The 21,820-nt window shown below is 49.1% G+C and overlaps 1 protein-coding gene across 8 annotated transcripts in view; it reads left to right on the top strand.

The window, feature by feature from the left end:
• Positions 1–21,820, top strand: part of TOX2 (TOX high mobility group box family member 2) — a gene marked incomplete at its 5' end in the record, with an annotated part of 124,434 nt that overhangs the window by 13,755 nt on the left and 88,859 nt on the right. For 2 of the 8 annotated variants that reach the window (XM_081033809.1, XM_081033815.1), the window contains one exon: positions 9,702–9,827. The exons of 4 other annotated variants lie outside the window; for them this stretch is intronic. In XM_081033809.1, coding sequence (XP_080889935.1) covers positions 9,702–9,827 — 126 coding nt within the window. Of the gene's footprint in view, positions 1–9,528; positions 9,551–9,701; positions 9,828–21,820 lie in introns of those variants that run through there. 2 more of the 8 variants (XM_081033811.1, XM_081033814.1) reach the window with 2 other exon arrangements.

Genomic DNA, 21,820 nt, shown 5'->3' with positions numbered 1-21,820 from the left:
CCCCATGCAGACTCAAGAACAGTATTTATTTGGGCCCTTTCCTCTGTTAATATTCAATCCTGCAAACTGCCCCACGCCAGCCCCAGCCCCCAGGAGCCCCTTTCCCGTCTTTCTCTTTCCCCTTCCAACATGTGTAATTTGTTGATGGTTTATGCCCCACCCCCACATGGGGACATCGGCTTCACAAGGGAAGGGCTCTGCCATTTGCTCATGGATGTGTCTGTCGGAGGACTCTAACTGCTGTGCCTCTGGTTTCAGAGATCCCCACCTCTCTGGGAAACTTGTATGTAGATGTCTTTTCCCATCCAAGTACTAACCAGGCCGTACCCTGCTTAGCTTCCAAGATCAGATGAGACCGGGTGCGTTCAGGGTGGTATGGCCGGAGACGTAGATGTCTTCTCAACGTCTGCTCAAGTGCCACCCCTCCCAGAGGCCTTCATGGCTCTCCTCTGTGCTGCTGTCCTTGCCCCTCCAGCACCTGGAACACCATAGACTCCCTGTGCGAACTGGGGTGCTCTCTGTCCCCAGGATACAGTGTCCCGAAGGCCATGTCAAGGAGCTTGGACTGTCTCAAGGGTGGTGAGAGTTGAGGTATGTTGTATTGCAGAAGACTCTCTGTGGTTGTCTTATGGGGAGAACCTAGGGTGGGGGCAAGAGTGGGAGCAGGACGACAGTTGGGAGGGGACGGCTGTGGTTTAGAAGATGGATGATGGCTGGGGGCTGTGCTATCCAATATGGTCGCCACCAGCCACATGTGGCGATTTCAATTTAAAATCAAATCACATCAGTTTTGTTCCTCAGTCACACTAGCCATATTTCCAGGGCTCTGTAGCTGTTAGGCTCGCCCCTGTCAGGCAGGGGAGATCGAGAACTTTCCCATGGTTGCAGAAAGCTCTGCTGGCCATTCCGGCTTGGACTGGAGTGGTTGGGTGGGGATGGAGAGAAGTGGAGGACAAGGGGAGATACTAGGAGGTAGAATGGATGAGATTTGGGGATGAGTTGGATGTGGGGTATTACAGAGAAGGGGTGTCAAGGGTAAAACCCAGGCTGTTGGCCGCGGGCGAAAGTAGAACTCCTGGGTCAAAAGAATGAGCATTTTCTTGGCTCTTAATTCAGATTGTCACACTTATATTCCAAAAGGGTCATCTGTATTCAGCAATAGCACAAGAAAGTGCCCATTTTATCACCCCCTCCTGACACGGCTTATTATCTTTTGAAAAACCTTCAATTGTGTATATACCTCTTGCCAAATCTGCCTTCACTTAGGATCTAACATGTGGACCATGAGGTCTTTGTGATCAGGGAATTATATGTATATTAATGCAGATTTCAATCAAAAGAGTTATGTTTGCCATGGTGGTCCAGTCGGATGCTGTTTAAATGCCTTTGGTAATATCTTCAATCAGATGGCAAACAGAAAACAGGAAAGTTCGTAATAAAAAATGAATTAGGGCGATTAGCAAAAGGTGAACCACTTCCCTCCTCAGGCAACAAGCAGAGTTGACCGAGCTTTGCAGGGTGCCTCTTATCCAAACACATGTCTGGATTACTGCAGACTCCGAGGCTGGCCCTGGGGTCTGCTTGGCACGTAGGACTTGGTTATTGCATTTAGTTTTGCAAAGGTCATGGCCATCCCCTCAAAAGGGGCCCTGAGGGGCTCACACCCCGGGGTAAGCTGGACGGGCCTCTTGAAGAGGGGTTTCTGACTCAGGGTAGGCCAGGAGCTTCTTCTTCCAAGGTAGAGACACCAGTGGCCTTGCTCCCCCTCCCTACATCCTCCAGGGCCCTGCACAATCCCATCTGCCCCTCTTTCTAGCATCTTCTCCAGGGATGCCCTTGGGGAACTTTTCCTAGCTGTCTTGTGTTGGGGGTGGGGTCCTTCAAGAACGAGGCAGAGGCCAAGGCTTTAAATGATTAATGGAAGCACAGGGATTGGTGCCTGTGACATTAAAGAAAAACAGAATTCTGGTGATGGAGCTAAGTGTGTGGGGTTGGAGCTCAAACCAGGACACAGAGCTTCTACCTCAGTAACATTGGAACTCATGGCCACCCAGAGCTGGGCCGTAGAGATCACACCAGTGGTGGTCAGGGTGGTTACGTGCTTATTAGCTGGCTGACCTCCATGGTCAATGGTTGGGGTTGGGTGACCCCCATGCTAGCTCTATGATTGGCACAACAGATGGTCAGATCTGGTCCATACCATGTTCGTTGGGTGATTCCCATGGTGGGCTGGTATTACCTACCTTCAGCCAATGCTTCTCAAACTGTAATGTGGGTGTGAATTACATGGGGTCTCGTTAGAATGTGGATTCTGACTCAGTAGTTCTGGGGTGAGAGGCAGAGACTTTGCATTCTAATGAGGTCCAGGTGATGCTGAGCCACTTATCAGTGGAGCACAGTTTGAGAACCAGGGCCTTTGTGGCTTACCTGTGTGCAGCCGAGGACAGTGAGGGGACCTCAGGGACTGCATAGAGGGCAGCAAACACTCCTTGTTACCAGGTCCTGGATGTCCAGGGAGCTGTCCTCCCTAGAATAACAGAGACCAAGGCAACTGGGGTGTATCACATGGGCTGGCAGCCCATCCCCCTGGAGATGGGTCTATTGCAGATTCCCACCAGCAGACCACCTATGGGGACCCCCTTAGTCCTCTCTCCCTGCCTGAGATAGAACTGAAAAGTTCTTTGGGTGTGTATTCAACCTCAAATTTCATTATTTAATTTTATTTTTCAGTCCTGTCCTGGTAAACCTGTCTTGAATGAGATGAGTTGGAGCAAACCTCCCTGGCGTCCCTCCCTCTGTCATCTCCTGATTGATACCCTGGGAGGAGTTGCTAGGATGTTGCTTGAGGCAGACACAGAAATGGCAGGAAATCTCTGGGAGGCAGGGCACGGGGCCAGGGAACTCTGCCGTCTCCACAGACATGCAATGAGGAGGTGGCATTAATACCTCACTTACAGGAAACACTCATTCTTACCCAAGGGTCACAGCTAGCAAGTGGCAGAGCTGGGATTCAAACCTGTGTCTTCATGCTTCAGAACTCATGTCCACATTGCCTTTGGTGGAGTTGGGGGCTCAGCTGCCAGTGTGGCAGGCAAAAGTGCATTTGTCAGCTCTGCGATGGGGCAGCTGGCCTGCGATGCCTGCCCCCAGCCCAGAGGGGTCCAGGCTGGTCGGGGAGGGGCAGCTGAGGTGGCCTTGGAGACGGGGAAGGTTTTCTAGTCCTGGCATTTCTGCCTGGCAGCCTCCTTATGCACCTCTGGCAGGAGTGACCTTGTGTCCTTGTTTCTAGAAGCATGACCTTGTCTTGGCTGGAATTTGGGTGTGGGGTTTCCTGGAGCCCATGGCTTCTCCCTCTGTGTCTGCAGCCATACAGACTGGACAGTCAAAGCCCAAGCTTGGGAGAACCCCTTGAGTCTCAGAACCTCATGTCCTTATCTGGAAAATGAGGGACACGATGACTCACTTGACAGCATTGCGGTAGTGAGCACTGACAGTAGGACCCAGAGTCTTAGCTCCAATTCTGTCTGTGACACTTGCTAGCTGTGCACATCTAGGAAGTTACTTAACCTCTCTGTGCCTCAGTTTCTTCTGCTGTAAAATAAGGATAATAATTGAACCTACCTAGTAAGGTTGTCACGAGGCCCAATGTATATATGAAAGCACAAGAAACCGTACCTGGGACAGAGTATGTGCTACTATTAGTCTCCCTCATGGAGTTGTTGGGAAGCTCGTGTGGCTGTAGCAGGACCAGTTGTGCTCAGAGGGAAGCAAAGGCTCAGAAGCTGTTTGCTTTTTGGTTGAGGAGCAGAGGAAGGTGATAGGTCAGCAGGGGGAGTGCTGGCATAGACAGACCCCTGGCTGGCTGTGGGAACTTGGGACACCCACCTAACCTGTCCAAGTCTCACTTTTGGTGGTTGCTTGTTTACTTTTGATCATTCATTTACAAGAACACATACAAAGGTATAAAAGTATATGTGATACATTACAAAATTACAGTCAGGGCAAATATAAAATAGAACACATTCTAGGTGGAAAATGAGAACAGATATGTTAACCCTGGGCTCTACAGTTTTTGAAATTGACCTGCAAATCTGGCTCTGGGCTTCCGGGCAGAAAAGCGAAAAGGGAAATAGACTTACTCCATGATCTCTTCGTTCAGGGGGAAGAGGCTTGGCAGCTTCTCACAGGAAGCACAGCTTTAACTGGCATTTGGAGCTAAAAGAAATTTCTTTCACCAGTTTCATGGAAGTTGTCAGATCTCAGTTTCTCCAAATGTAAAAAGGGGGACGAGACCTTGCTTTCTTGGCTCTCTGGCTGATCACAGGGAAGATGTGGGGTGTAAAGTACCTGTTGCATGCCTGGTGTGTAGTGGGCGCCGGAGGGCATAGTTCTCACCCCTCTGCCTCATCAGAGCTAGTTCCTGTCAGTTTCAGGGTAAAAGCTGACGTCAGCACAAAGTCAGCCCAAACATACCTGGGTGTGCCCACAATACAGTTCTGCTGTCAGAACCCAGGCAGGGGGAGGGTTATGTGTGGGGGGTGGAGGCTGCTTAATAATAGGACAGATGCAAGGCCAATGGGGCACTTTGACAAAATGAGGGTGGCACGTGGCATTGTGCGTAAGACCCACAAACCCACAAACGAGTAGTGGGGTTGGAGGACAAGTTAGGGCCCATGTGTGGGCACCATTTGTGCAGTCAGACATGAGTTGGGATTCTGGGAGTGCTGTGGCGACAGGAGAAGGGTGGGAGGTGATTACAGAGGATGAAGGGACGCAAGGTTCAGTGCACCCACAGGTGTGCAGTGTGGCCCTATAGTGGTCAGCGTTTTCGTTTTCGGGGAGAAGGCACCTGGGATTAAGCAAGCCCGCTGTCCCAGTGGGCGTGAGGATCCCGGAGGGCACCTTAGCCGTGCAAAGCGGCTGCAGTCACTTCCCTTGGGCCAGATCAGTCACTCCCCTTGGGCGAGATTTGTTTAATAGAAGCTTGTAGCTTCTCAGCATTTACAGGTGCTGACGGGGGCATCACAATATTGTGAAATTAAGCAGCAAAGCCAATGTCATTACGAGTTTACCTGGCGAGAAAGCAGCCGTCTTAGTTAGCAGTGATGGTTGAGTATGACAGAGCTAAAATTGAACTTGGCAATTACCACCCGTGAGCGGGTCTCGGTGCTATGAAAGGAAGGTTCCATGGAAATCAACTCTGGTAATCACAGGGTTTAAAATTAGTCAGTTACTATTAAGGTTGCTCTGTCAGCATATGCTTCAGGGTGACGCAGGGAAGGGAGGTTGGAAACAGGTTTTGACTGTGCTGAGTTCTCTTGTGTTCAGCTGCACCAGCTTTTTATTTTTCTTACTTATTTATTTTTTTCAGTACCGCATATTCATTTCACTTGGTCTTATGTACATAGAGGTAATTAACTCAAAAGATAGGAGAGAGGAAAATACAGAAGACAATGTTAATTGAAGATGCTTTTGGCAGTGTTTTTCAGTTAATGCACTCGAGGATGAATTTTATATTTCAAGATGGGGAAAGAAAGTAATTTGCTAACACCTACATCATTATTAGCACCAGACTTTTTAACCTTTCATTATGAAAAACTTTCCCAGACATAGAGGATATACAGAATCATATAATGAAGCCCCAGATTTTTTTCAGTTAGTTCCAAGACAAAGGTTTGAGAGACCCTCGTTAGCGTCATGGTGCAGGGTGGCCATTTGAATGATGGCTCATTTAAAAAATCCTTATCTTTCTATTTTCATGAGCGCATACCTCTTTCTCAGCTTTCGGGTGTTCTCTAGACCTGTGAGAGGTTTTCCAAACAGCTTTGTGCCTCTCTTTGGGATGTTGCAGGTGAAAAACTCAGCTTTTGATGGACTCCTCCTTGCCCTAGAGGAAAGAATGATGTGATATTGTTGAAGGTTTCTGAGCCCTTCGTGGAATTATTTTCAGGAAGCCTTAACTAGAATATTTCAGCAACCTCAGAATATTGTCCCCATTTTTCACATAAAGACCATGAGGGGCTGGTTGGTGCCCTTGGCTGCTGGTGCAGAGAGAGTCAGACAGAAAGGAAAAGCTTATGCAGCTTCAGTTGTAAGTTGGCCTCAGGTGTGTGTGCTGACCCTCGAGAATGGGAAGATGGAAATTCAAGTGCACTAATTGCTTTGAGCCTCAATTTCCTCATCTGTAAAATGGGCACTTGGGCTGGGCAGGTGTGAAGATTGAATGAGATAACCTAGGCACAGCAGAACCTCAGCTCAGGTGAATGTTGTTATTAACAGTGATTTTTTTTGTCTACCTCCTTTGTGCCAGGCACCGGACCAGACCCTTTGCATAGGCAATGGCTTTGCGGAGACCTTGCAGGGAAGTCTTCCCCCCCACCCCACTTTTCTTAATCATACTTTATTCTTTAGGCATTTTTTCTGCCTTTTTAGTTTTGATACGTAAGTTATTCACAACATTTATCTGAAGATAGGTAGAATTATACATATGCAAAATCCCAAGAGTTGCAATATTGAAATCTTAAGTAAATGCAGGCTCAGAGAGGGTGTCGCTTTGTTCAGGTCCTTTCAGCGAGTAAGGAGTTGGGCCCCGATTCCAGCTCAGGCAGTCTTCCCCCAGAGCCTGGCTGCTGTCCCTGCCCTTCCCTCTGGGCACAGTTAAACATCAAGAAAACCAGGCAGCCTGGATGAGCTGTCTCTATGGCCGAGAAGAGAGAAGCATTAAAACAGAAATATCTTTTCCAAAAGGCTGCACCTCTTCCACAGGAAGCTGAGTCATCTCTCTTTGTTTTGAACCATAACCATCGAGCTGCCTCAAAATCCGAAAATGAAAACTGGAAAGTGCTGAGTTCCATCAAGGTACAGTGGCCCCTCCCTGGCTTCTCCCCAGAAGGCACTGAGCAAAGGGTCCATGGAGCTGGGGCACTGGGTAACTTGGCCCCAATAGTGCAAAATAAAGAATCCCACACACTGGTGTTTGCCATGCTGCCTCGGTAACCCAGCCTGCCAGGTGGGTGCACCTGCCCAGCCCTGCCTGCCCCGTGGGATGGCACTTGCAGGGTGAGTGAGTGATGGTCTGGAAGCTGCTCTATCATTGCCTGTGACAACAGGATCACAAGCCCAGAGTGCCTCCTTCCTACACATGTGGCAGGATCGAGTCCAGAATCTTCTGTCCCCAGGCTCAGCTCCCACAGACTCCCTTCTCTGTATCCCCAAACGCTTCCCCTCCCTCAACTCCCAGCTCGAATGACACCTTTTCCATGAAGGCCTCACTCAGCTGATGGCCCTGGGACCCTTAGCTCTGAGCACTGTCTCCCTTACATCATAATTTCTCACCTACATGCGTGAGCTGAGATGTCCTTGAGCACAGGGGCAGTGTCCTGTTCACACATTGCCCTGGCTTCTGGAACTACCCTGTGTGGAGCAGGGAGTAGACAGAAGGAAGAGAAAATACTTGTTGAGGGAATGAATGAATAAATGATCGCTGAAGGAATTTTACCCTCACACTTTCTCTGTGACAATCAGTTATACCTTTTACTTATCAGGGTTTCCAATTAGCAAGTTTAACATTCAACAAACAATATGGGCTTCTTTCTATATCAGTAAATGCTGATCACTTTTCATGGCTGCATAGTATTCCATTGCACAGAGAGCTGTGTTTTATTTAACTAATCCCTACCAATGGGTTTTATTGTCATTTCCATTTTCTTAGAAGTAATGTTACTTATAAGAAGAAATAAATGCCCTTGTCCATACAAATTTGGGCCTAGAAAGTCTTTTCCCATCTTAAACTTATGTGAGTATGCATGGATGGTTTCTTCTAGCACCCTTCCAGCTTTGTGTGTGTGTTTCCAAATCTTCAGTATGTCTGAAGTTTTCATCCATCTTTCTATCACAGTACGAAATCCGCATCTCCCTTTCCTTCAGACAAGCTCCCTGTGCTTGGATCTTGGCCTTGGATCTATGGATTGTATGTACTTCCTAGTCATTGAGCACCTACTGTGTGTTAGGCCCTGTGCTATGAGCTGGGACCCAAAGATGAACAAGGCAGATGGTCTCTGCCAGGAGCTCATAGCCTAGTTAGGAAGATGGACAATAAACACCTTTATAAAAACCATCAGAACAACCAGAAGCCATCAGCGGGAGAAGTGTGCCATGAAGAAAATAATTTAGGTGTGGGCGAGCTCAAAGATGCTCTCTTTGAGAAGGAAGGAGATCTTTGAGCAGGACACAAAGGATGAGAAGAAGTCAGTTGTGTGAAAGTCTAGGAAAGTGCATTCCAGGCAGAGGGAACAGCATGAGAAAAGTACAGAGGCATGGAAGAAGACTTCCTCCTTTCTGGAGCCTTTTCTAATCCCCCCACTTCTCCCTCATACAGTCATGCAGGCATCAACCTCCTTTACCCCATGGCATTTGCTGTTTAACAGGCCCTTCTCTCTGACACGTTGTTTACTATTGTTACAAGTGCCCAGTAATGGGACAATTCCCCAGAACTCTCGGTCCTGGATGCGCTCAGCTCTGTGACGCTTCCTCAACAGACTCTGGTGTTTCTGAAATGTCCAAAAGATTCAAACTGGTCCAACAGTGCCCAGAGTACATAGCACTTAGTAGGTACTATCATCCCCATTTTACAGATGAAGAAACGGAAGTTCGGGAAACTTAACCATTCCAGCAGGCAGAGCTAGGACCTGAACCCAGTTCTGTCTTGTTCCAAAGTCTGCCTTCTCCACGGAGCCCTAGTTTAACTGCCCGTGTGTGAGAGCTAAGGACACTGCGGGGGGTCCACAGTGCCAGCATTGGCCCAAGCCTGACCCAGCCCCCAGCCTTGTGGTGAGTGACCTTGGCCCTTGGCTGACTGACTTCAGAGGAGTGGGAAGGAACCAGGGGAGGCTTTTATGTTTGTGTTTTAAATTACAAATGTAATACATACTTGTGGAAATTTTTTAAAAAAATGAAACAAGACAAAGAGAAAAACAGCAACTGAAAATACCTCCTTCTCCTACTCCCGGGGGAACCACTGTTAACAGTTTGGCACCTTGTACAGTGCCTATCCAAACACAGTTATTGTTTTTATAAAAATGGGATCGTGCCCTTGACTTTCTCCCAACCCGTTCCAAGTCAGCCGCGAAAGACCTTCCTCATTCCATCATATTCTATAGAATAGATGTGTTTCTACCCATTTCACCCACTTAGCTTGCCTCTAATTCTTCTCTGTAACAAACAACATCCGCGGGCATACATCGTGTACACAGGTACAGGTATTTCTGCAGGAAGGGTGCTCAAAAGTCTAATTGCTGAATGAAAAGGCACGCAAGTTTTACACGTTGACAGGTGCTGCCAAATTACCTTCCAGAAACCCTTCCAGGTCAACAACCACTCCCAAGGCAGGTGCATGAGTGGGAAGGCTCTTAAGCCACCAGTGATGCTGAGCAGGGCTGTATATATAGGCTGCCTCTCCTTCTGATTCCTAAGACCTGGCATGGAGACCACCATCAGGAGCTCCGAACACATGGGCCCAAATTGGGGTAAAAGATGGATTTTGATAAAAGAGGTTAAATAACTCATTTTTCCATTTCACCTTACAGGAATGGGATGGGGGTGGGGTGGGAGTGCTGGGCCTCCAGCCAATAGAGGACCAAGAGTTGTCAAGAGGCTTATAAAGCTTGCTATTTCTGGCATTTTTTTCTCTTTCTCTGCTGATTATGCAGCAGAATCGCATAGAGGCTGTCGCAGGCGGGTTCTCTCACTGCCTGGGCTTCTGTGGAATGAGACTTGGGCTCCTTCTACTTGCACAACGCTGGTGCATTGCAGGTGTGTTTCAGCAGAAGGTAAGCAGCGAGCGCCTGCTGGTGGAGGTGGTCAGGCCGTCACTGCGGGGTGAAGATAGATGATGCCTAGGTGAGGGCAGGCAGGGATCTGGACTGGTGCTTGTCACAGTGTAGAATGAAGATGCTTTGGAAGGTCCAGGAGGCCTGTAGTTGGCAGCTCCTTCCTGAAAAGGAATTCTGGGAGTGGCTGGCATTGGACTCTGGAGAGCGGGGTCTTGGTGGCCAGAGCATCATAGGTGCCCAGGAACTTTCAGTTATTCATTCATTCATCCATCCATCCATCCATCCATCATCCACCCATCCATCCATCCATTCATCCATCATCCACCCATCCATCCATCCATTCATTCATCATCCATCCATCCATCATCCACCCATCCATCCATCCATTCATCCATCATCCATCCATCCATCCATCCATCCATCCATCCATCATCCACCCATCCATCCATCCATCCATCCATCCATCATCCACCCATCCATCCATCCATCCATCCATTCATCCATCATCCATCCATCCATCCATTCATCCATCCATCCATCATCCACCCATCCATCCATCCATTCATCCATCCACCCATCCATCCATCCATCCATCCATTCATCCATCATCCATCCATCCATCCATCCATCCATCCATCCATCATCCACCCATCCATCCATCCATTCATCCATCCATCCATCCATCCATCCATCCATCCATCCATCCATCCATCATCCACCCATCCATCATCCCTCCATCCCTCCACCTATCCATATATACATCCAGCATACCCTGCAGTAGGCCTGGCCAAGTGTGGGTGGGATGTCTGGCCCACCCAGAAGCAGTGATAGGGGTAGCCCATGGCATGGTAGGAGCTCAGAAGATACCTGGGGTCAAGACTGTAAAGGGTCCTTTGAGGCAGGAGGGGTGAGAAGTAGCTGGGGACGGCACCAGGAACATTGGATTTTGGAGTTTGTAGGATCAATAAAAATTCCTCCTCAAATTTGGAGAGTGCCACCTTTTTCTTTTGTCCACTAAGGATATTGAAAAATAACCAATGGAGATCTCCAGTTGCCATTTTTGTAGAAGAAAGGGCAACACAAAATGAAGAAGGACATTGTCACAGATTTAAGGGCAAACACACCCCCACAGACTAGGTGGCAGGTTTTGAATGCAAGAACCCAATATTAATGACATTTTTCAGGTGTCCCCAGGGATATTGTCTTTGTGATGGGAGCTGGCTGAGTTGGGGGTGGGGCTTGTCGACGTTGACAGGGCTGCACCCAGCTGTGCAGGAGCCTGACCTCTTCTGGGGCTCTGAGTCAGCACAGTCCTGGCGGAAAATCTGGTTTCGTGCACATGTGTCCCAGACATGGAAGCCATGCCCTCAGGCCTGCTTTTCCTCGCTTGGAATATCCCAGGGGAACAAAGAGAGACGAAAAAAACAGAAGCTCCTGTGCCCTCTGCGGGATCTCCCCTGTCTCCTAACAGCAAGAGGCCCCAGTCCCCAGTCTGCTGGGAAAGGCTCAGGAGCCAGCCAGCCAGCCAGAGGACATAGCTACTTGGTGCCTACCTTGTACCAGGGTATGGGTTAGGTGCTGGTTTCAAATCTCAGTTCTGCCCCAAATACAATGTGACGAGGGTAAGCTTCTTGAGCCTTGTACGTCTCCCTCTCCTCGTCCATGAAATGGGGACACTGCTGCCTACTTCCCTGTGTTGTGATGTGTGTGTGTGTGTGCATGTATGTACGTACACACATGCATACACACACAACCTACCACTTTGCCTAGTAGTAGGACCTTCATAAATGTTGAGTGAATGAACAAATGAACAAATGACCCAGAACATCCCGCTCTGCTCGAGAGGACTCCATGACTCTGTGTGTGTGTGTCTGTGTGTGTGTGTGTGTGTGTGTGTTTCTGTGCATGTGTGTGTAGGTCTGGGGGAGCCTTCCTCCCGTGCTTATAGCCAGAGGCCCTGTGTTCTGGTTCTTTCCTTTGGGAGCTTGACTGCAGGGCCACAATCAGCTTCACAGCCCTGGCTGATGTGAGTTTCTCTGTGTCCCCAGTCACTTCCATGGGCTCTTGGCTGGGAGAGGGATTAAGAGGGACTTACTGGTCTTGAAACAGAACTGACTTTTTAACGTTTTCTGAACAGCTTATTGAACACTAGTCACCAGCGTTGGGTTGGCGGGGTCATGGGAGAACAGCGCAAAAATAAACCGGTGTTTGCTGAGAGCTCTGGGCTGGCCAGGGAGAAAGGCCTTGCAAGGGAGGTGGTCTTGGAAAGGAGGGCGTGGCCAGAGGATCACCACACCCCCTGAACCTGGAGAACAGAAGCTGAACCCAGGTTTTAGACTTGGCTTTGAGCCCAGGCTCTGTTCCTTCTTTGCTGTGTGACCTTCGCAGGTCACCTTACCTCTCTGTCCTGGAGTTTCCTTGCCTACAGAATGGCGGATTAAATGAGACAAGACATATAAAAAAAAAAGCACATTGTTGGTGCTTAGTAAATAAAAATGCTGTCCTTGGGAGCCTTTGATTGGGGCACCCTTTCTGGCACCCACTGAATACCTATGGAAAGGATGAGGGTGTCCAGGGAGTGGGAAGCAGGGTCATATGTGTGTTTCCTGCTATGGAGCTGCTTTGTGGTCTTCGGCAAGTTCTTCACCTTCTTTTGGTCTCTCATTCATTCCCTCAGAAAAGTAATTCAGGCTGGTCCCGCCAACCCCGACTGTTCTACTCCATGTTTGAAATCAGGGCTGTGGGTGGCACCGCCAAAGGAGGGGGAGCTTCATGTTGAAATTAATTTCCTTTCCGCGGTTGGTGGCACCTGTGACAACTGTCTTCCTTCTACTGCCTCATGCATTCACATACGAGTAATTAATGAAATTGGGGGCAGAGGCAGGGAGGCAGGGTTTCCCCAGGAGGGGGCTCAGGCACAGCTCCGATGGCTTCGGAGGGCCCGGAGGGCTGCCCAGGAGTCCCCAAGCTCTGTCCCACCTGGCAAATGTTCCCGTGTGTGGACAATCGCAAATGAAGGCCTGACGTGTCATAGATGGGGAGTGGATTCCAGCTTCTCCCAGACCCTGGGGCCATGTCCCAGGGAGGGCATGGGGTCTCCTGTTGCTGGGTGTCTGTTGAGATGAGCACGGGTGTAGGAATCAGGTGGGCCTGGATTGGCAGGCAACGTACTCACCTTCTCTGAATCTTATTTGCCGTGCAGAACAATGGAGGCCGTAGGAGCAGCAGCCCCTTATGAAAGGGGGAGTCATCCTGAAATTGATATAACATTGAATGTCAACTGTAATTGGAAAAAAAAGAAAAGAATAAGGGAGTCGTATAGAAAGGCCGCTTTCATTTGCACATCCTTGCCCCAGAGAGTTCATCTGAAAGAGACGTGGCTGTAGATGGTCCTTGTCTTGATTCCCACCCCCTGCCCGCAGACATACCCTCAGCCATCATGCCATCTTGGTAAACTCCGTGACTGTCCGACTGTCCTCTCCTTGGCTGAAGTCATCCTGTCTCCCTTCTCTGTCTCACTCCCCACTGGCTCCACCTTCAGGGCACAACCATTGTCTCCCCACTTCACTGTTTCTTGTCACCTGGGTGACTGGTGCTCCACCCAGGTCTCCTTGCCTGCACCGTCTCCCTTAGAGTCTGCTCTCCTCACAGCAGCCAAGGGGATCTCTGGGAACCATTCCCCTGCTTAAATCCTTTTACTGGATGGTCCCACGTAGCCTGCTGGATCTGTGCTCATGCTCTTAGTGTGCCTACCTGGAGGGCTGGGGCACCTGTCTGATCTCAGTTTCTGCAAGTCAGCAGGCTAGCTTTTGTTTTCTCCCTCCCAGGCAGAAACACTGCCCTGCTGCTTCTGCAAGCCCCCTTCCCCACTGACCAAGCTCTCATGCTTCTTGATTTTATGTACACAGACCCTAACACGCTCTCTAACTCTTGAACTCTTGTTTATTCTTACAGAGTTGTGGCATCACTGCCTCCCAGAAGACTTCTCTGATTGCCCCCTTGTCCCAGTCCCGCAGTCTGGGCCAGGGCCTCTTCCCTGTGCCCACCCTGCCAAGTCCTCTCCCTCAGTGCTGTGATGTCCTCAGGGGACCAGACCCATGTATGATGCACCTTTATCTTTCCGCCTTCTGGAAGGCCTGATACCACAGGATGTTTGCTTGGGAAACATTAATTTAGGCAGTAAGTGCAAAGAACTCCTTGAAAAGTAAGTGCCTTCTGACCTAGACAGACTGCATTAGACTCCTCAGCCTGTGGTTTGATGTGGCTGTGTGACCTTAGAGAAGCCACCTGACCTCTCTGAGCTTAGAGGGCCATGAGTGTGACAAGATGACACCTATAACCCATTCCCTCTTCTTTCCCACTTGTTGGACAGTATCTGTCCCCAAAGACACTTGGGACATATAAATGGCCCTTCCTCTTTGCTCTGAGCAGAGCAAACCCAAAGAGGGCCGGGCCCAGTTGCCCCCAGTACCGTGCACAGAGGAGCCTTGCATAGAACCCCAAACAGGAGCAAAAATAGCCATGGGGCAACCTGAGATGCAGAAGCCACAGGAAGAAGCCACAGGCCTAGCGGATGTCAGCTGCTCGGAGGCCCTGCTGAGGTTCCTCAGATACGCCGAGCTATGCAGCCCTCACCCCTGCCCTCGCTGGCTCGTCCAACCACAACATCAGATAAGGCCTCGGAAAAAGTGCTGGCTTCCTCTCACTGGGGAGGGGTAATCTCAGTGCCATCTGTCGGGTACTCTCCATCCCCTGCTGCCTCTCTGGCTTCTCCTCCCCTCCTTGCTTGTTCTGCCCACCCGACCAATCTCCACCAGCACACTCCCACCACAGGGCCTTTGCACCGGCCGTTTCTTCCCCGCATACCTGCCTGGCACACTCCTTCACCTCCTTCTAGTCTCTGCTCAACTGTCACTTTCTTAATGAGATCGCCCTTGGCCACCCTGTTTTATATACCTTCCAATCCCAGCATTCTACTTCATCTCACCTGCTTGCCTTTTGCTTCTTTCCACAGTTCGTAAGAACCTTCTACCATACTGTGTAAGTGACTTACCGTGCTTATTGTTTGTTTTCTGTCTCCAACGCAAGAAGGAAGCTCCAGGGATCTTTGGTCACTGCAGTATCCTAGGGGCCTGGAATAGCACCAAATGGTTGCTCAATAAATTTTCCTTCAGGACCTGGATGCGTGAGGGAGGGGATAAGAGCCAGCCCAGCCAGCAGAAGAGGGTCAGGCTGGATTTGTTTGGATTCTTGTTTCTTGGGCACGTACACACACGAGCACATGCACACATACATGCTTTCAGCCACATTTGGAGCCTCTAGGTGTTGGGGACAGGGCTAGCCCTGGGCAGATGCTCATCCCGTGTTTGTAGGAAGGAAGCGGCAACGATAGCAATGCCGGTGTACAGGAGACCTGTGTTCCAGGCCAAGGGCCTTGGTACATGCCAGGAGTGGGTCAGCTGGCAGGAGGGTAGCAGTCCAGTGGGAGGTGGGAAGGGATGGGGCTGGAGAAGTCAGCAGAAACCAGATCAAATAGGACCTGGGGACCAAAGGGAAGAAGAGTGGGGCCTTCATCCTGAGGACAGTGGGATCTTTGAAGGGTTTTGAGCAAGGGAGTGGCTCCTACTGTGTTTCCCTGAACATGAGACCTAGCCGGACAATCAGCTCTAATGTGTCTTTTGGAGCAAACATTAATATAAGATATGGTATTATATTATATTATATTATATTTATATTATATTGTATTATATATATTATATTATATTATATTATATTATATTATATTATATTATATTATATCATATCATATCATATCATATCATATCATATCATATCATATCATATTATACCTGATCTTATATTATAGTAAAATAAGACTGGGTCTTATATTAATATTTACTCCAAAAGATACATTAGAGCTGATTGTCCAGCTAGGTCTTATTTTCAGGGAAACAGGGTAGATGATTTAGGACAGGCTTCTCCTGGTTTGTGATTAGGTGCAAAAAAACCCAGTCTGTGTTCTTCCACCTTCTAACAGTCAACTGTATGCCAGAAGCCCCTTGGCCATACTTTTCACAAGGTTTCTTGTGAACCCATTATATAGATGAGAAAACTGAGACTCACAGAATGGAATCTCACAGAATCCATCCTCCATATGGCAGCCTGAGTCATCTTTTAAAAGATAAATCCGAGCATATGATTTCTCTGTAAAGACTGTCCAAGGGCTTCCCGTTTGGGATAAAGTCCAAGTCCCTAGCATGGCCCCAGGACCCCACGTGCTTTGCCCCTGCTGACCTCTGATCTCCGTCTTCTCCTGCCCCTCAGCTTCCTGCGCTCCAGCCACATTATTCCTCCCCCAAGTGAGAGCTTCTGATCACTGACCCCAGGGACTTTGCACACAGATCCCTCTGTCCATAGAGCTCCCACCACGACTTTACTGCGTGGCAGGCTCCTTCTCCTCTAGAGAGAGGCTTTGTCAAGTATGTTTCTCTTTACCTTCTATCTCTGCATTCTCTAGGTTTGCTTCACAGCACTTGTCAGAACTGTAGCCACTTTTGTATGCTTGCTTGCTTGTCGCCTGCCTCCCCCAGTGAACTCTGAGACCTGCGGGGGCTGGGACCGTGTCTGTGGATGATGCTCTAGGATGGCCAGCTGCTCCTGGACCTGTCTGAGGAGATGAGCTCCCGAGGAGATTCCTGTTACAACTGGTCTCGGCCCCATCTCAGTGCTGCCCACATTCCCCATAATGTGAAACATCCTTCCTGGCATTTCAGAAGTCTGAAGGATCCACAAGTGCATGTGGAAAGATGTCACACCTGGGTTCAAATCCCAGCTCAGCCACCTAATAACTGTGAGACCTTGGGCCTTTTCCTTTACTTTCTGAGTCTCAGTTTCCTCATCTGTAAAATGGACATACAGAGGGACGGTCTTCCAACAAGGGTCTAATCTATGTGTGTCCAGTGCTTGATTCAGCTCTAAATTCCCTTAGCTGAAATCCAATAAATTCTTGATTCTGAAAACCCATGGGTTCTGTCTAAGGGGCTGTGGACCTATGTGTGCGCTGCTGTTGAAGACCCTCGTGGGGCACGGGAGCAGAGCCAGAAACCTCTTGTTTCCTCTTGGTTTCCTGGCATCCAGTGTCTTCTTAGTCACCTGGGGTTAAGTTGGGTTTTGTTGGTTCAGGGCAGAGGTTAAAGCTTGGGCAGAGTGAGCCCAGGTGCGTAAGCATTTCTGATTTGATTTAAAAGGCAAACATTTTTTCTTATGAATCATCAGAAAAAGAAATCAGGAGGAAGTGTGTGACCAAGGAGAGGAAATTAGGGTTTGTGAACTGTGTGAGTCACCCCTTTTCTGACTCCCAGGGGATCCCTTGCTCTTGGCAGTTTTCATTCACTTCTGAGACTCTCAGTTCTGTATTTTGGAAAACACACTGGGGTCTGCTGTGGTTTTATTCTGGCTCCAACCCTGCTTCCCTTCCACCATCAATATAAAGTTCTCTTTTTGAATCACTGCCACACTGTTTTAATTCTTATCGCTTTATTGAATGTTTCTTCCCTCCCCAGGCTCTGGGATCCTCACAGCAGCTTTTGCCTGGCTTCCTAGACAGGCTCAAGTCTTACCTTCCCCAACCCATTCTCCATCCTGAAGCCAGAGGCCAGTTTCTAAAATACAGCTCACTTTCCAGGCTTCAGTCTCAACGCCCTGCCGTAGCCCTGGGCCCCATCGGGGTAAGGTCCTGTTTGCCTTTGTATCTCAGTTCTCACCGCCCCCCTCCTCCATGAATGGGCTCTCCTTTCCAGCTCTCGACCTCGGCAAATGCTAGTGCCACTGCTCTCTCCTTTCCATCCGGTACCGTCTTCCCTCACCTGGCTAATTCTGCTCAGCCTGCAGGTAAATTCTCAGAATCCACCTCCTCTGAGAAGTCTGTAGGCTCCCATGTACTCTGGTTTACCTACATTTTAACTCCTAGTGCTGTTCCCCTCACTATACCATCGCTTCAGAAGGACAAAAACTGTCCTGTCTGTTCCATCTCTGGTACCCTCCCCAGCACTCGGAACAGAAGGCTGTTTTAAGTAAGACTCAGTGGACTTGAGACAAATGGGCAGTGTTGTGAAGGGGTGACACCTGAGGCAGCAGGCAGGGGTCTTGAGTCCTATCCTGCTTCTGGCAGGCTGTCTGCCCAAGGGTGGCCACCATGTTGCTTTCCGGTGGGCTGGAGACTGTTTTCCATAACAGCAATGGTGGGAAACATCCCAGTTTCATTCCAGTATGTGTGTTTCATATACATTGCTCCCTTTGTCAAACGAATCAAGTGTACATTTTTTTTTCTATGTATTTGTTTCTTGGCAGATTGCCTCCTGTGTGACTTTCCTGTTTGTGTCCTGTGTCTTTTTGTCTTTCAACATCTTGCTGTCTCTTTAATTTGACTGAGCCATTTCTACACTGTATATATTAACTGTCTCATAGTTGGTGCTGATATTTTCCTAGTCTGATGTCCTTTTCATTTTGGTTTTATTATGCTTCCTTCTACAGGAGATATTAATGCGTATATATTTGAATCTGTCAATCTCCCTGCCTCCGTGATTGCTTCAAGGGCTGAGGAAGTTATCCTACTGCTGCACATCTGATAAACATTCTGTTCTGTTTTCTGATATTTCCCTATAACGCGACTTTTTATACTTAACTCTTTCATCTGTTTCGAGTACATTTTGGTGGGTGACTTGCAGTGGGTTTCTAGTTCAGCGTTCCTCAACAGGAACAGGATAAGCCTGTTATCCCCGATCTGTTTATTAAATAATTGGTCTTCGGTTCTTTGTTTCCAAAAAGAGAGGCAAAATAGAGTAGTTGAATGAGCCTGAGCTTGCAGAGTTAAGATTCTGGCTTTGCCACTTTCTAGCTACGCGAGGGCATGCTGCTTGGCACGCTGCTTAAACTGAGCTTTTCTCCACTGTTAAATGGGATCATATAATATCTTCCTCCTAGGCTTGTTGCAAAGACAGAGTGAACTATCGTATGTGAAGCATGTCACGTGGTACTGGGCATATAGTAGGTTCATCTTCCCTGTCGTATGTTTCCGTACGTAGCTGGGTCTAATTCTGCACTTTCTCTTCTGTTTCATTGATTTCAAGTTCTCCTCCGACATCACTACCACCCTGCTTTAATTATTTAATTGTTGCTTCACAGAATGATATTTACTCCCTGGCCAAAGTAGGCACCCCTCCAGGACTCTTCTTTTAGAAATATTGTTTCAGACTCTCACAGGTGTTGTATTGAATGTTTATTCCCCCAATCCACGCTGCGTTACAGCCTACCTCAGTGACTTGGACACCCTCCCCCGCACCCCCCCCCCCCAGTTTTCTCACCCTCCCAGCCTCCTAGCCTTTGCTACTCTCAAGGTCCCTACCTGATAAGTGTGTATCAGCCGCTCTCACCTGCCCTGTCTCCACCTAGCGCCTTGTCACAGCTGGCTGTCATCATTGCTGAAGACTATGCGTTCTGTGGATCCCAAGCTGCCCTAGGGATGCGTTCTGTGTTCCTGGTCCCGTCAGATCCGGGCACATGGCTGGGTACATCATGGGTAGTTGGATCAGGGCTTGGCAAAGGTGGCGATGCTCCCCAGGTCCTCGGTTGCTGTGGTAACCAGGCTAGCTCTGGCTTCTTCTGGAGTCATAGACTCAGGGGACCTGGTAACATGGTGGCCGTAACCTCCCACACGCTGTTGCCAGTAACTGTGGGCCATCTGTCAGCTCTGGCCTCAGTTTCCCCAATGGGGTCATGGGAAGTTCTCTGAGGCCCCATGATTTATCTTACACGGGGTTGCTCGATAATAAGGATGAATTAAAAGAACTTCCTGGCACATGCTGGGCCTTGGAGCATGGTTTGCGTTCTGTGGGGGCAGAGCCCCAGAGAGCAGTTTCCAGGCTCTCGGCCTCACGTGGAAAGGTGCTGGCTCGGGTAGTAGATGGCCGTCAGCTGTGGCTAGTTGGCCATCAGCTGTAACCAGTTAGCCATTGGCCACTGATGTAATGGCCATGGCTGAGCTAGCAAGCGCGGATTGCAGCTAGCAAGTGGGGTCGGTTGGTAGAGAAGCAGACGGCAGGTTGTGGATCCTTTGGCTCCGGCTTCCTGTGTCTCCAACCCAGCCACCAGCGAGACGATAGTGGTATGACTCCCCTATCTATGTTTCCGTGGGTTTTCCTTTTTGACCTCACCATATCCTGCGTTCTAGTGCGGGGAGCAGGAACTGAGACCCTGCATGACATGCTCTCTTTGTTTTCTTAGAAGAAAAGATCTATTAGGACAGAGCACATCCAGCCCCTGTCCCCACTGCTCTCCCGGCTCCTGTGCTGCAGGGTCCCCAGGGAAAGCCTAGACTTGAGGCAGTGGGGTTCGATAGTCAATAATAGAGGGGTGGCCTAGAAAGGCTTGGGTGAAAGGGGGACTCAGTCTCTCTAGGGCACCTGCCCGCACACTGCCAGGTGGCACGCACAGCCCTACCAGTTCTATTCCCATCGTACAGGAGAGGAGTCTGGGCATCAGAAACGTGAGACCCCTGCCACAGCCACATAGCAGCTATGTGCAGAGCCCGGGCATAAACCCAGGTCTGCGAGCTTCCCGAGCCGCGCTGCCCTGTGTTCGCTCAGCTTCCAAGTCCAAAGGCTTAAAAACATAGCCTCAGTGTTTATAAATATCATTTCCTGTGTTATCTGGTATCAACAGAATGAAGCGAATGTGGTACTTTGTCTGTGTTAGGCTTTGGGGTTAGATGCAAAAGTGCCAAGTTCAGATGACCTAGAAAAAAAACCTTTCTAGGTCAAATTACACTTTCAAAAGAATTCTTTTCTTCTTTTTTTAACCGCCCCACGATTGAACACTGTCGTTGACATATTTCCTTCCCTCCCAACAATACAAGTCCTTTGTGGCATGATTGGGGCTTGTTTTGTAGCACTGGGGAGAAAAGATCTTCCAGATTGTCGGCTGCTGATTGTCCCAGCCACACTTGCCCCCACCCCTCCCCATGCCACAGTCCCACCCAACCTAGCTCATATGGCTGTTAGTTAATTGTCTTTGGCAAGCATACGTTTTGGGACTTGTTCCCAACTGCTCAAATGATAGATAATTGTCAAGGACAAATACTGGCTGCACTGGGCGACCCAAGGCTCTGGACCGCTGACCGCAGCCCAGTCTCTGGGGAGGAGGCTGGGAGTGGACAGCTCTGAACCTTTGTTAAGCTGCAGGGTGGGACCTCGGAACTGGCATAGCCTCGTCCTTAGAGCCTGGGCTCTGGAGTTCGACTTCTTGGGTTTGAATCCTGACTCCACCACTTACCAACTGTGTGGCCTTGGGCAAACCACTTAACCTCACTTGTCGTCAGTTTCCTCATCTGTAAAATGGGAGCCTTAGGAGTGTAATTTACCTCATAGGGTTGTTGTGAGGATTACATGAGTTAAAATTTGTCAATCAATGGAAAGAGTACCTGGCTTCTGGTAAGCACCACGTAAATGTTACCCAAATTAGAGTAAGTGATCATAGCTGGAGGGGGCGCTATCATAAGTCACCCAGATCTCTTCCTGATGGAGATGCTCATTCTGCCAGCTGTTGAGAATGTTGGCTTCTGCTGTCTCACAGCCGAGTCTCTCTCTGGGTATTGGGTATTGCCTTCGGAGGGGCCCAGAGTTATCAGTCACCCTCCCCTGGGGCAGCCTGGATCCAATCAATGACTGCCCGCTTGGAAAGGCTGCCTCAATTTGGTGTATCTCTGCAGAGCCATCCCAGCTCCAGACTCAGGACAGGCTGAGGCTTCTCATGTGACCGCATCCCAGATCAGCTTGTCTCTCGCCCAGTCCTGCTTCCTTCCTATCCTATAGGGCTCCCCAATGCCCTTTCCCACCTCACTCTCAGAGTCTGTTTTCTGGAATCCTGCCCTAAAACCACAGGTAACCATCAGATGCTGAATGGATCTTGATATCCATTTAAAAACACACGTTTAT

This window comes from Rhinolophus hipposideros (genome assembly GCF_964194185.1).
Source record: "Rhinolophus hipposideros genome assembly, chromosome: 22".
In the NCBI taxonomy this organism is placed as follows: domain Eukaryota; kingdom Metazoa; phylum Chordata; class Mammalia; order Chiroptera; family Rhinolophidae; genus Rhinolophus; species Rhinolophus hipposideros.
This window is presented reverse-complemented; position numbering and strand designations above follow the sequence as displayed.